Source organism: Thermobia domestica, chromosome 9 (genome assembly GCF_964235325.1).
Source record: "Thermobia domestica chromosome 9, izTheDome1.hap1.1, whole genome shotgun sequence".
Taxonomy (NCBI): domain Eukaryota; kingdom Metazoa; phylum Arthropoda; class Insecta; order Zygentoma; family Lepismatidae; genus Thermobia; species Thermobia domestica.
In genome coordinates, this window is record NC_137462.1 from 207,712,248 (window position 1) to 207,725,673 (window position 13,426).

General features: G+C 36.7%; 1 protein-coding gene across 5 annotated transcripts in view; it reads left to right on the forward strand.

Annotated features, from left to right (window-relative positions):
- The first annotated feature begins 1,692 nt into the window (after nt 1–1,692).
- LOC145660567 (uncharacterized protein CG43867-like) overlaps nt 1,693–13,426 on the forward strand; it is a 714,987-nt gene continuing 703,253 nt past the window's right edge. For 4 of the 5 annotated variants that reach the window (XM_081725789.1, XM_081725790.1, XM_081725792.1 and 1 more), the window contains exon 1: nt 1,694–2,175. In XM_081725789.1, coding sequence (XP_081581915.1) covers nt 2,110–2,175 — 66 coding nt within the window. In that variant the 5' untranslated portion in view covers nt 1,694–2,109. Of the gene's footprint in view, nt 2,176–13,426 lie in introns of all 5 variants that reach the window. The other variant, XM_081725794.1, reaches the window with a different exon arrangement.

Sequence of the window (13,426 nt, forward strand, 5' to 3'; positions counted from 1 at the left end):
AATATTCAGAAGTTCAAGGCACGGCTGAACCTTTCCAATGAGTGTTGACACGGAAGAGTGTAGAATTTGCATTGACCATTTATATTTTCAATAATAATCACGGGACACCTGGGTCATGTTTGCTTAAAAACGGGACATTTAGGCGTCCCGTTTGAGAATCAGAAAAAAACGAGACAACGGTTGAAAATAAGGGACTGTCCCGGCTAAAACGGGACGTCTGGTCACCTTGTTGAAGGCTAAAATTGCTTAATAATATTAGTAATGTAACAATATTTCAATCATACCTATTGAAGGTTACAATTGTTTAATAATAACATTTGAAGATTACTTCTTTTGAAAAGTAAGTAAAACAAGTTGGTGCCCGAAACAAAATTAATGTGTAATTTGAGCTTGATGTTCTTTCATAATCTTCTTCAATTCTGGACGGATAGTTGATAAACACACCCTCATATCGTGTTTCGGAATTGTGACCTGTTCTTACACTTAATTGTGTTCATTGCAGAAAATCCTGCTTCACTTTAAAAGAGAATGAGAACTTTCATAGCCTTTGTAGAAATAGCTAAATATTCTCTACAGGGAGAAATCCAGAATGATGCCATGTCTTACTGTGAAGCTTCAAACCTTCTTCCTTCCTCACATCGACCAATTCACTTTCTTCCCGGACATTTAATTCTGCTGACTGTAGGACAGAAGGCGCAAACGGGTCCCTCACCTAGTCAAATGAAGTCAACTCAAGCATAGGAAAATATTTCTCAACATTGGTACACAACAAAGAAAATGTGTCTGAAATGAGTGTTGAGAAATTTGTTTCAATTTTACAGCACTTTGTAAGCTCAAACATATCACGTTTGTTTTGATTTCTATTTATGTCCTCCCAAAATGAGAGTTTCTCCCTAAATGAGCAAATTTTGTCCCCCGCATGTTTTTGTTCAGCGCATTCATTGTTTAGAAATGTCGGCAAGAAAAGTAAATTTATTACACCAAGAATCATCACTAAGGACATCGGCATATTCACTTTCTTCTGACAGAAAGTAAAGAAGTTGTTTTTTAAGTGCACAAAATCTTGACAATACGTGACGACGAGACAACCACCTCACTTCTGTGTGAATAAGCAACTGAGTGGAGTATATTCTTGATCCACTACAGAACATAGATCAGAAAATAATCTTCTTTTAAAAGGCTTGTTTTTATGTAATTAACCATTTTTACAACTAGATTTAATACTTTTGCTATAGAATTAATAATTTTGTTACGAGTTCCTCGCGGCACACCGGTTGGGAAACGTTGGTCTAACGCATTTCAGACGTAATATTTTGACATAGTACTAGATGCGGCTAAATCTATTGAAAGAATTAATTTCTTCATTTGAATTTTTGAACATGTTCTTTTGTATCGCTTCGAGAAAACTGTGGGACAGTTACGAATCTTACTGTAAGTTTTAGGAAAAAATCAGCACCTACAAAATTTGTCTTCAACATACCTCTAAATGTTAATTATGTAGGCCTATTTTGTTTTGGAATTGTAGAATTTAAACCTATGGCTTGCGGAAGAGAAGAGATCGACCCAGTGCATCGTAAGGGAGTGTTTGAGTGACTGAGTGGGTGAGGTGCTTGCGTGCTGAGTGTCAGCATCGATCTTTTTGCTCAACAGAGGAGAGTCAGGCAGTCGGTTGGGTGCGTGGTGTGCGAAGCGCCAACAGTCGCTCCGGAGCCACACAAGTAGCTTGGCACGTGAATACCAAGTTCTCGGTGAATTCGAAGGACATGGTGTAGTTGCGACCAAGGGCGAAACAACCTAGCGTAATACAAAAAAAGCGCGGCAGCCGTTGCGAGCTGTCTCTTCCAGTAGATGGCAGCTTCGCCGCTGTAATTAATTGTACTACTACTGCAATTTATTCAAAACAATTTGACAATTATTAATATTAATAAATTTAGAAATATAGCCTAAAATTAATAAAAAGGATAGTGACAGTGAATTGTAGTGTTATCGCTTGTTGTTTCTTCTTATCTTGTGCTTATCATAGAATGATTACTGCAATTATTACTTAATAGAATTTTATTGTGAATTGTGTGTTGTCGTTTGGTGTTATCCGTTGTATTGTTGTTCTGCATGGTGCAGCCTCGGTCAGACGATCCAGCTGCCAACATGGAATCTTTAGAAGAACTACTAAGCAAGGTAGGAACATACAAAGACTTTTAACATTCGACGGTGTTAAGGTAAAAGGTCGTAACCCTCAAAAAATTGAAAATGTAGATTTTTATCTTATTCAGCTCACTATAGGTCAGGCCATAGGTGAGAAAAATATTGTAAGCTTGTATGTATTATTAAACCAAATAAACCACTTTTTATACTTGTGCCTTGCAAGGATGTAAATGGAAGTTAGAGTTGTTTTTTCCTCTTGGAAAAAGTTGGAAATGGGACTTACGACGTTTTACCTTAACACCGTCGAATATTTGAACAGTGTATTGAAGAAGACTTTACTTAGAATGCTGTCTTTATTTCGAACGATTGGCAGTTGTGTCGTACCGAGATTTCCCGCGCTGCGTCTATCTGTTTTCAGATGCAACCAAGTTCTTGCCAGGTCACGCGACTGTCTTTTAACTGTCGAGTTCGTGAGTCGGAACTTCTTTTCCTTTATGGCGAAACGCACTTCGTAAACAAAACACAGCTACAAAAAGAAGAACGGTCCAAAACTGATCGATTTAGTTTTTCCTTAATTAAGTATCTTCTAAGACCGTTTTTATTATTATTTATTTATTTACTTATTTACTTTTCCAAGACCATGTTGTTGAAGTCGAAATATACAACTTAACTTGAGAACAGAGTCGAGCTCCTTCGTGGTAAGCGGTTAGCGTACGCGCCTTTGACGTGGAAGACCCGCTTCGATTCCCTGCAGGAGCTCATGTGGTTCGGATTCCACGTTAATCAGTAGGTCCCGTCTCATATAGCCTTGCTGCTGAAAGGGACATTAAACTCAAAATCAACTGAGTCAGCACATTGAGAACAGAATCGAATTTAAGTTTATTTGTTAAAGATCAGTTTCCCTTTTCAGCACCAAGACTATATAAGACATGGATCCACATTTTAAAATGGAATCCGAATTGTCATGAGCGTTTATTGCTCTCCTACCGAGAATCGACCCCCAACTACGTGCAACAAAGGCACGCTTCTCAGCCACTACACTAGCGGAGAGGCCGGGATTTAAATGGGTAGAACCGTAAACTCAGAGGCTGCTATTCTCCGTAGTCAATGACGCGCTCACCTTCCAAAACAAGTAACACTACTTTAAAAGTTACTCCATAGTTTCTGCCTTCAATATTTGCCATCTTGGGTACGGCCTTACTTGAAGAGTGCTTTTCTTTGTATATAATAGTGTGGTTACGCAAATCTTTAGTTGCCGATTGATTTATAAATTATGTCATCTAAAGTTTTCTCCACCATTTAGGGTTTTAATGATACACTTTGTGTTGACCTCTTTTTGACATCTAAACTACTACAAAAGTAGGTATAAGCGTGTGTAAGTGTATTAGGGTTATAACCGACCAACTTGCTTTGACGTGAGTAGTTAAGTTTGTCAACACATCTATCGCCAATTTTTCTATCTTTATAGAACGAAATTCGCTAAATATGTCACCGAACAGCCTCCTCATTGTCTCAAAATATGGGTCAACACCAAAGATTTTAAATCAACAACCAAGAATATCAGCGAATTAAATTTATTTCCTTTCTCTTTGAGGGTGTATTGGCACCTCCTATTCTGGATGTGCACTATGCTGTAGTTTACGTAACCTGTTGAAATATCCAGGTCTGTGAGAGATACGACGTGTCCCGACCAGGAATGAACTCAAAACGCCATTTACAGGAACCATGCATAGAGGTATTCCGCTTACTCTAGAACCTATGACTTTTTTATTACTTTTTTCAAAATTCACCGTGATCTTAATTAGTGGAGTTACAGTAAAGCTTAGTCCTTACTTTCGAATTGAATGTAGATACCTTGATGAGCAGGAATAATCGTTCAGTTGCAAAGATCCAGCCTCTCTTTCTTTTTTTCTTAAAGGAGTAATAGGTTTGCAGTTTACTGAACTGAAACCTGAATTAGGAGATTACTATTCAGTCTGATTTTCTTTCTGTGGCTTCTTCTTTTCATATCAAATCTCAGAGCTGCCAAACTGACGCGTCAACGCGCCAAAAATTCTTTAATGTTTCTGCTGCAGGTTAATATTCTTTTCGAGCTCGCTCGTGGCTAAGCGGTTAGCATACGCACCTTTTACGTAGGAGACCTGGGTTCGTTTCCTGGCGGGAGCTTATGTTCTTTGGAATCAACGTTGAGCTAGACAGGTCTACGTCTCATATAGCCTTGCTGCTGAAACGAACGTCAAACTCAAAATTAAATCTTAATCTCTTTGTCCTAGTATTGTTAATAATTAAAGGAAGCATTCGCTACAAAAGATGCGAATACCACAAAATATTTTTCGTAGAAAAAGGAGAATTCCCTCTATAATCATTATAGTGAATATTTAGATATATATCTTATATAGTCGTATTTTAAAGTAGACATGTAAAGCTTTGTTACATGATTAGATAATGTATGTCATGTCTTACAAGCTGTTAACTTTTACTAAAACTTCATAGAAATTGTTGCATTTCTCTGTTATTCTTGTGACTTCCTCAACTGAGAAAATTTTAGCCATTATGCTTTCTTTAAAGCTAGGTTCAGTACCTACATTCCATAGAGAAAACATTTTGTGGAGTTGATTCACTCCTGATGGGAAATTTAGTCTTCTCATTTGAATGATTAATTTCTGGGGGCACGATGGTAAAGCTCTCACCTCAGGTGTGAGGGGCCCCTGTTTAGATACTGACCTCTGTGATTTTGTGGTAAACAACATCAAATCCTTGGGTTTTCTCGGGGTTCTCCTGTTTCATTCCACATTCTCGTTCTATAATTCTTCCATAGGCAAATCATTAGTTTTCTTTAGCGTATCGGGCATAATTACTGAATATTAAATTAAGCATTTAATTTGATTTCATGAACATACTTAGGGAGACTAGGAGTTTATTCCGCGTGCATATATCCGTGTTTTCTTATAAGTGAAAAATCGTTTGAATTTATCTGCTAAAGTAGTTCTGTAATCTATCAAGATGACCATCTTTACCATATACTGTCATCTTGGTATTGTGGGTCCCGTGTTGTTCCTTTATATCCTTTTGCAAATGTTATGAAAGACAGGACATGCTTATATAAGCATGATGAACAATATCGTTCTGATTTGTATTCAGTATATTGTATTTCTAACAGGATGTTTGATTTTTGGTAGAAGGAAAACTATCGTTAGCTTTTAGAAAAGAATCGGAGGATATTAAATAAAAATATGTCACTTCCATAATTGTATCTCTTGGAATTTCCGATGTCGGTACAAACATTTATCCTTTACAGACCTCCCGCGCCAAATGTTTAGCCTACTCGCTTTTCCTGTATGTACCTTCGTTTCTCTTTCACGACAGCTTAATTTTACTGAATGTAATCATGAAGCGTGAAGTGAATAGCTAGTTTTAAGTTTCACTATCTTCTACATGTGAAGTAAGTAAGTGTTTCTGATTAGTTAAGTACTATCGTCGTTTATTAAACAAAAAAAAATATTTTCTAAAGTATTTTCTGAAAAAATAAACCGAAATAGTTGTTGATCGATTTCTTGATAATTATATATTGTTAACGATTGTATTTTCTTTTAAAAACAAAACAAAGAAATGGATATCCTGTAATGGAGTGATGTATTATATTGAACCATCCCTTATTAAATGAACACCATCCAATCCATTGTCAGGTTAAAGAAAAAGGAAATTGCATTATTCGAGACCACATAGTTTCCTTTCGATCCGTCTCGACGGAGTTGGCACAGTGGCCGGTTTCCTGTAGGTTATAAACTTGAGAAAGAGCAGAGCTGACTAGTTAAAGGTCAGGGTCACCACATTTGTCTCCAGCTTTTTCTTTCTTCAGCTCTCAGCGCACACAGGAGCAAACGACTAGCTACGTCAGCGTTTCCCAAATTTGTCTTCTATGTAAAGTATTTTGATATTAAACAATTATGTGATAATAATAATATCATGTAATTACACATTTAAAATGCTAAAAACAGCGTTAGCCAAATATAGCATTGCAATTTATAACGTTATACTCTAAAATACATTTGTGCTTATAAAAGTGTAATGTATAAGATACAATTTTAAAATCGTACATAAGTAAGAAAAATAAAATTTAAAAGTGTAAAAGCTTAGTCATATGAAGTAAAATAAAATTAAATAAAAGTACTAAGACAGTTCTACTAATCAAAATATAAATTTGTCTAATATTAAAGTATAAATATAAGTATAAAAAAGAATTATGTAGCAATTATTGGTTAATACAGGGCAAAACGGCAAAAGTTTGTCATAGCTATAATCTCTATAGACATAGGATTCTGTTCGTCTGTTATTAAAAGTACTACTTATGATATTAGTAAGAAGTGTTTCTCATCATTTGTACACATTACATTTGTTTTGTTACTCCATGAGCTGGGATTCGGAATAAAATTGTATTTACTAGATACTGCCTGTACTAACTTATTTTGTAAAACAGGATCTGAAATTCTTAAAGTTTGATGTTCTCTTCTTCGTAAGAAACATCTAGGTTAAAGATCTCTAATGATCCCTCATAGTTACAGTAATATTGGTATAAATGTTAGTGGAAATACTTAGTAATAATAATAATAATAATAATATTGTCTATTCCTCCATACTTCAAGACGCGTACATTTACTTTATAGTACTATTATTCTCCACCCTACCACCCTGAGTTCGACATCAATTAAATTATGTTGTTGCCCTTCCAGCTAATCTAGTGTCGAGTGCGCGCCTTTGGTGCACAAGTTCGAGTTCAATTCCCGGCGAGGAGGCCTTGAAATTTGAACACATTACAATGTATCTCGGATTCCATGGCGTCCAGGCCCGTATCCACAGGGCGTCTAGGGTGCCGGGGCCCCCTAAATTTTTACTGGCCCTCCTAAAATTTCCACGGTAGTCTTGCAAATGAACTATAATATGGTGATGAACTATAGTATGGTTGGATCGGCCCCCCCTAACTTCTACCTACCTACCTGTCCCCCTATATTTTTGGGCTGGCTACGGGCCTGATGGGGTCCACGTCTCATATAATCTCAGTGCTAAAAGGGGCGCCAAAATTCCAACCAACCAACCAAATAATGTTGTTCATATTGTAGGTTTTTTTTTTTTTTTTTAAAGGGGACTGGACAAATTAGTTGCTCATTGACTTATATGTCTCAACTAATTTTCTTTTGAACCTTTGAAATTTTAATGACGCACTTTGCGTCATGAATTTAACATTTTAACCACTTATTGTAATAAAAATAGTTATTGAGCTGAGCGAAGGGAGCTGTATGTGCTTCACTTTGCGCTTTACACCTTAATAATCCTGTAGTTCTATGCACTTTTGTCTTAGCCACTTTTGTATGGTGTCAGAGGTCACGAAGAAAAAGGTTCTTAACTGTCCTCCTATACGACGGTAAGTCAATAAGTATATGAACACTTGTTCTAATCGTCTGTAGGTTGGTTGTACGGCTTTCTGTGCTTGCAAGCCGATAAATTGCAGCATTGTCTTGCGGTCCGTATCCTGCTTTTTGTAGTCAATCTATAGATGACTTTCAGCACAATATGATAGCAATGTTAAGCTTTAAAGCGGTTGAACAAGCGTGAAAGACAAGGAAAGAGCAGATCGCTTTAGAAATTTACAATCCACTGGAAAACATTTCGGAATGGTTAAATATATTCTCTCGCATTGTGCTGAAAAGCTCGTAGTACATCTTCAGATCACAAAAGATGGATTACGAAATTTGTTCTGTGGTGTAAGCGAACAGTGGTGCACCCAGGGGTGTAGCCAAGGGGGGCCCATCGGGGCCGGGCCCCTCCAAATGGTTTCCTGGCCCCCCCCCAAATGACCAGCTTTTAAAACATCATAGTAAAATTATCTCGCTTCATTCATTTAAAAGTAACAAAGTTTATTGACAATTAATAATTTATGGTAAAATAGTAAGGAGAAATATTGTTCTTTTCCATACCGATCGAAAAATAATATAGTATCTCTTCCTTATACCGATCGAAAAATAGGATACTTTTTTTTGTGACAGGAGATTACACAATTTACTGCAATTTATATTTGACAGTTTGAAGACAAACGTTTTAACAAGGTACTACAAATACAGCCATAAAACAAAGGTATTAAACTGATTTGTAATACAGTATATTTTTATATGCTTTAACAAGTGTTTTAAAAGACATAGAGGATGGAAAATTTGGGGAGAAACAATGTTTTTATTCAATTTGGATTTCATTCGCTCTCTTTTATTTCTACTCAGTGTAATAAAATAATTATGTTTGTTTTAGTCACGAATAATAAATATTTTTGTCAGGAAACCGTAAAGAAATTAAGTGAAATTTCAAAGAAAATCAATCTTGTGTAGATAGGTTCTGTATACAAGGTCTTAAATTTAAATATAAAGGTAACCAAGATTAGTTTTGTTGCTTTTTCACCCACCACCTTCGAACATTAATATGTCACCTAACCTGGAAGATCAAAAATAGTCCCCATCAGCATCGACGACTTTCTGAAAACGCTCTGGAAGGCCATGGTATCCATCGCGGTAGATCTTGGTGGGCCGTGAAACGAAGAAAGTATCACGTGCATTTTGGACTTTTACTAGGGATTTGAACTGGCGTCCTCTAAGGTGATTGTCCAAAGAACGGAACAGTTGATAATCGGACGGTGCAATACCCGGGGAATATAGTGGTTGCAATATTGTTTCCCATTCAAGGCGGAAAATGGTGTCCTGAGTCATCTTAGCCACGTGGGACTTAACGCTGTCCCGTAAACGAGGACCCATTTGCAATTCAGAAGCGATGGCTCCAGAGTTTTGAGTTTTTCCTTGAGTACAGCTCAACTGCTGACACTACACAGTTGCATTGATACTCTGCCCAGCTGGTAGCAGTTCCCGATGCACGATGCACCAAACACATAGAAGGACCTTATTCTGGTACAGTGCTGGTTTCGGCTGTTTTGAAATCGGTTCATGGGATGCTAACCAATGATGAGGGTGCCGTGGAGCTTCGCATAAGACACACTTTTTATCACATGTCAACGACTCCGAAATCACAGAAATGGCTCCGAAACAGTAAATAAACACAGGCGACTGCCGCGTTGCCTTCTGGCCCGGAGTCAAAATATGTGAGACCCATTGACCCAACTTGTAGTGCTTCATAAGTTGATGGATGTGCTGCCGAATGGTTTCTCCACACACTGAATTGTAGTCCCAGTTCCTCTTTGTACACGTGTTGGTCTTCTGGCACATGGTGTTTTCGGGTGTTTCGTCATCGTCCTTAAACTTGTTAAACCATCGCTGCAATGTCCGCGTCGTCACGACACCCTCACCAAAGGCCTGGCAAATCTTCTGTCCCGCTACAGCGGCGTTTGACCTCCATTTGAACTCGTTTAGCATACATGCTCTTATGACGCTCTGTGGATGTCCCATGTTCCCTCTGTCTTTACGCAGTTCACGGTGTGTCTGAATTGCCACAACCAGGTGGTATGTTGGATATACCCACACCAACAACTGACGTTCGCCTTATCTCCACTCGCATTCAACTCACGGTGTGAGGTCCAATTGAGACCTCCACGAAAAGGGACAGAACTTTCTTGGTTACCTTTATAGTTATGCACAAAAGTATTGCGTTTGGTCCCGGGCAGTAGTTCTTGATTAAGCATAATAAAAACTGTCTTGAATATTATTTATGGATAATAATAATAATAATAATAACAATAATAATAATAATAATAATAATAATAATAATAATAATAATAGTAATAATAATAATAATAATAAGCTAAAATAGTGTTTTTAGTTTTCCAGAAGAAAACCAAAATTTTCCTTTATTTCAGGCCTCAAAAACACTAGCAGCAACTTTTTTTTTTTTTTTTTTGGCTTTGTACATTGTAGCTGCCCCCCCTCAAAAACGACGGGCCCCCGCTACACAACCCTGCTGGCTACACCCCTGGGTGCACCCATGTTTACTTCGCAACAGTGCAATGGTAATTGAATGCTGAAACCTGCCACAAGCGAAGATAATAATACCATCTATGGTTTCCGAGTGAAGAAAGTCGTACAGCCAACCTACAGACGGTTAGATCAAGACTGCATATACTTACTGACCTACCCTCGTTCTTTCAAGTTTTCAAGTTCGTTCAAGTTATAAGAGAACAGTAGTTGCGGTCAGTGGCGGCGATTGGACGATAAAAGTGGGGGGGGCAAGATATGATCTGAATATGTGTATATCAATGTTAGTGTTCTTGATTGTTTCTAACACTTTGTTTGACGAAAGGTAGTATAACTAATAGGATACTATCTTTTTCGGTTAAAATACCGTATATCGTGTTGCATATTTAATTAAGTAAATTGACAAGAGCAACGCACATAGGTACTAACCCTTGATTCCTTGCTCATGAACATCTTAAAATTCTGCCTGGAAAATTGTGTGATCAGATTATTTACTAACATATTTGTAAAACAAATAAATAGTAAGGATATTATTAATCATACTAATGAATAATGAGGCTTGTTTTGTAGAAGTTATATTGAAACTGGGGATTAATGAACAACTTACATTTTTAATTCCACACTTGCCATTAAATGTGTTATTACTCTTAAAAAATGAAAGACAGTAAATACTACAAGCATATGCTACGACGCAATTGTAATATTAGTTCCTTTGAATTGCAATTATAACGCAATTCCTGTAGCTATCTTAACTCCACGGGAAGACAAATAACCAATACACAGTTACGCAAGGACAAATATTATATGGTACCATTTTTTCTATGAACCAGTAATATATGCAAAAACTTTACATTTCCAAATGAAATTATATACATTAACCATTTTAAATTAAGTCTTTTTAAAGGTAAATTATTGAATTTCAGTCAATCAGCTACAGCATCAGCCCTATTTATCCTAGGATCATGGTTAGTACCTCATTCTCTTCAGAATAGAACAACTTTTCATACGGTTCCATTTACGTTTTCCTATCATGTCCCCAAGGCGGGAAATTTTGAGGGAAATCTGGATTTTTCTGATTTTTTCAAACTTTGATCCCCTCTGACCCCCTTTGTCAACCCACAGATCTCAAAATCAACTGAAAAATGCGAAGGGGTATACCAAATGTGTATTAAAAATTTCAAGCTTCTATCTTGAAAACTAAGTGCGGGAAAATGTTTACCAATGAGCTAAGAACATTCCCACAATGCCCCAGATGACCCGGATGTAATATAAAATTTTCCTGAGACATCCCTATTTATCCTATGATCATTGTTCGTACATCATTCCCTTCAGAATAGAACATACTTTCAAACGGTACCACTCACATGTCTCCACCATGTACTTGAGGTGGTAAAATCGTGAATAAATGGATCATTTGTTTGAAAAAATATTCCTTCTTTGTACTTTTTTACCACTCTGTACCCCCCCCCTGTTTTAACGCAGAGATCTAAAAAATACAAGGGGTGTACTAAATGTGTGTGCAAAATTTCAATCTTCTAGGTGCAAATGTAAGCTCGCCAAAAATATCTCTACAATACTCCAGATTCCCGTATAAAAAAGGATCTCAGGTAAAAATTCCCTGAGACATCCCTATTTATATTAGGATTATGGTTCGTACATCATTCATTTTAGAACAGAACACCCTTTCAAACGGTACCATTCACATGTCTCCATCATGTATCTGAGGAGGGAAGATCGCTAAAAAAGGAATCTTTGTTAAAAAGATATCCTTTTTATTTTTATATTTTTTACCTTTTTGCCCCTCTGGACCCCCCTGTTTTATCGCAGAGATCTGAAAAGAATCTGGAAAATATTAAGGGGTGCACTGAATATGTGTGCAAAATTTCAAACTTCTAGGTGCAAAAGTAAGCCCTGCAAAAAGTAATAAAAAGTCATACCAAAAAATATTCTTAGTTATGACGTCATCACATTCTACGTCTCGACGCAAAAAGGCGTGAAAGCATATGTAACGTTGAGTTGATATTAGTTTAGCGTCCCGTTCAGCAGCGAGGCTATATGAGACGTGGACCTACTGATTAACGTGGAATCCGAACCACATGAGCTCCCGCCGGGAATCGAACCCGACATATGTAACGTGTTCTACAATGCCTCCAGGCTTGAGAAAAAAACAGAAGTAAAAAGCTTTTTTGGTAGTTTTTTAAATCTAATAATGAAGATTCGAGCCTATCACCGAAAAATATATGATATAATTTAAAAGAGTTAAGTGGTCACTTCAAAAAAGTGGGGGGGGGGGGCAACTGCCCCCTCTTGCCCCCCTAATCGCCGCCCATGGTTGCGGTAATCTGATTGTGCCATCTTGCAGCAGAGTTATGGATTTTGTACTCAAAACTTATTACCTTAGTATTAAGTACCTTAGTATCATTGATATCGTCCAGAACAAACTTCGAACCACTATGTGCCGATTTTGCATTTATTTTTGGCTCTGAATAAAATTAATATTATTTCACAACCAGCGTTTAGTGCATAATTCAAAAATATTAGTGGGAATTATGCACAATTCAAGTCTAAGAGAAGAAGGGGTTAAAAAGTTTCTCATTCTTCACCAGATTTCTAAAATCGTTCGGCCAATTAAGTTGATTAAAAAAAAAAAAAGTACCATCATTCCTAAGCTATGGATAAGACGGACTTTTGGGAAATTCAATCCCTAAGAGGAAAAGCATGGTTAAAGATTTTTACCATTTACCAATTCTAAAGAGCTTGGGCCTATGAACTGAAATGTATCAAATTTTAGATTATGAAAAGACTAGGTTTGCACTATGTAACACCTCAGAAGAAAAGGGCAATTGATGTTTCGTCCTTCACCAGATCTCCGAAAGCATTGTACCTATGAACCAGACATATCTTATGTCACTTCATTATGGAAAACTTTTGTTTTGTTTTCAATAAATAAGATAGTTAAACCTCGTGTTAAACGTTCACAGTTTTTTCTTTATTTCTTCCTTTTCTTTCTTTTTTAAATGATCTTTTAAGAACATTACCGAACGAAACGATAAGTATAGAAAAAATGCTGTATTAATTAAAATTTTAAATTAGAAGTTGGTATTGCATTTAAATATGGACGTATATATGTTATATAAATATTCGTTTATATGTTAGTGTGATTTTGTTACGAATTAGCGCAAGGTTATTCTCATATGTTCACACATACAATTTTTATATATGGCTGGTGATATCTAGCAGAGTCACCAATTTCAATTTTGATAACATTAGAACATGTGTTTTGTATGTATGAGCTCATATCCATGTAAATACCACCTTAATTG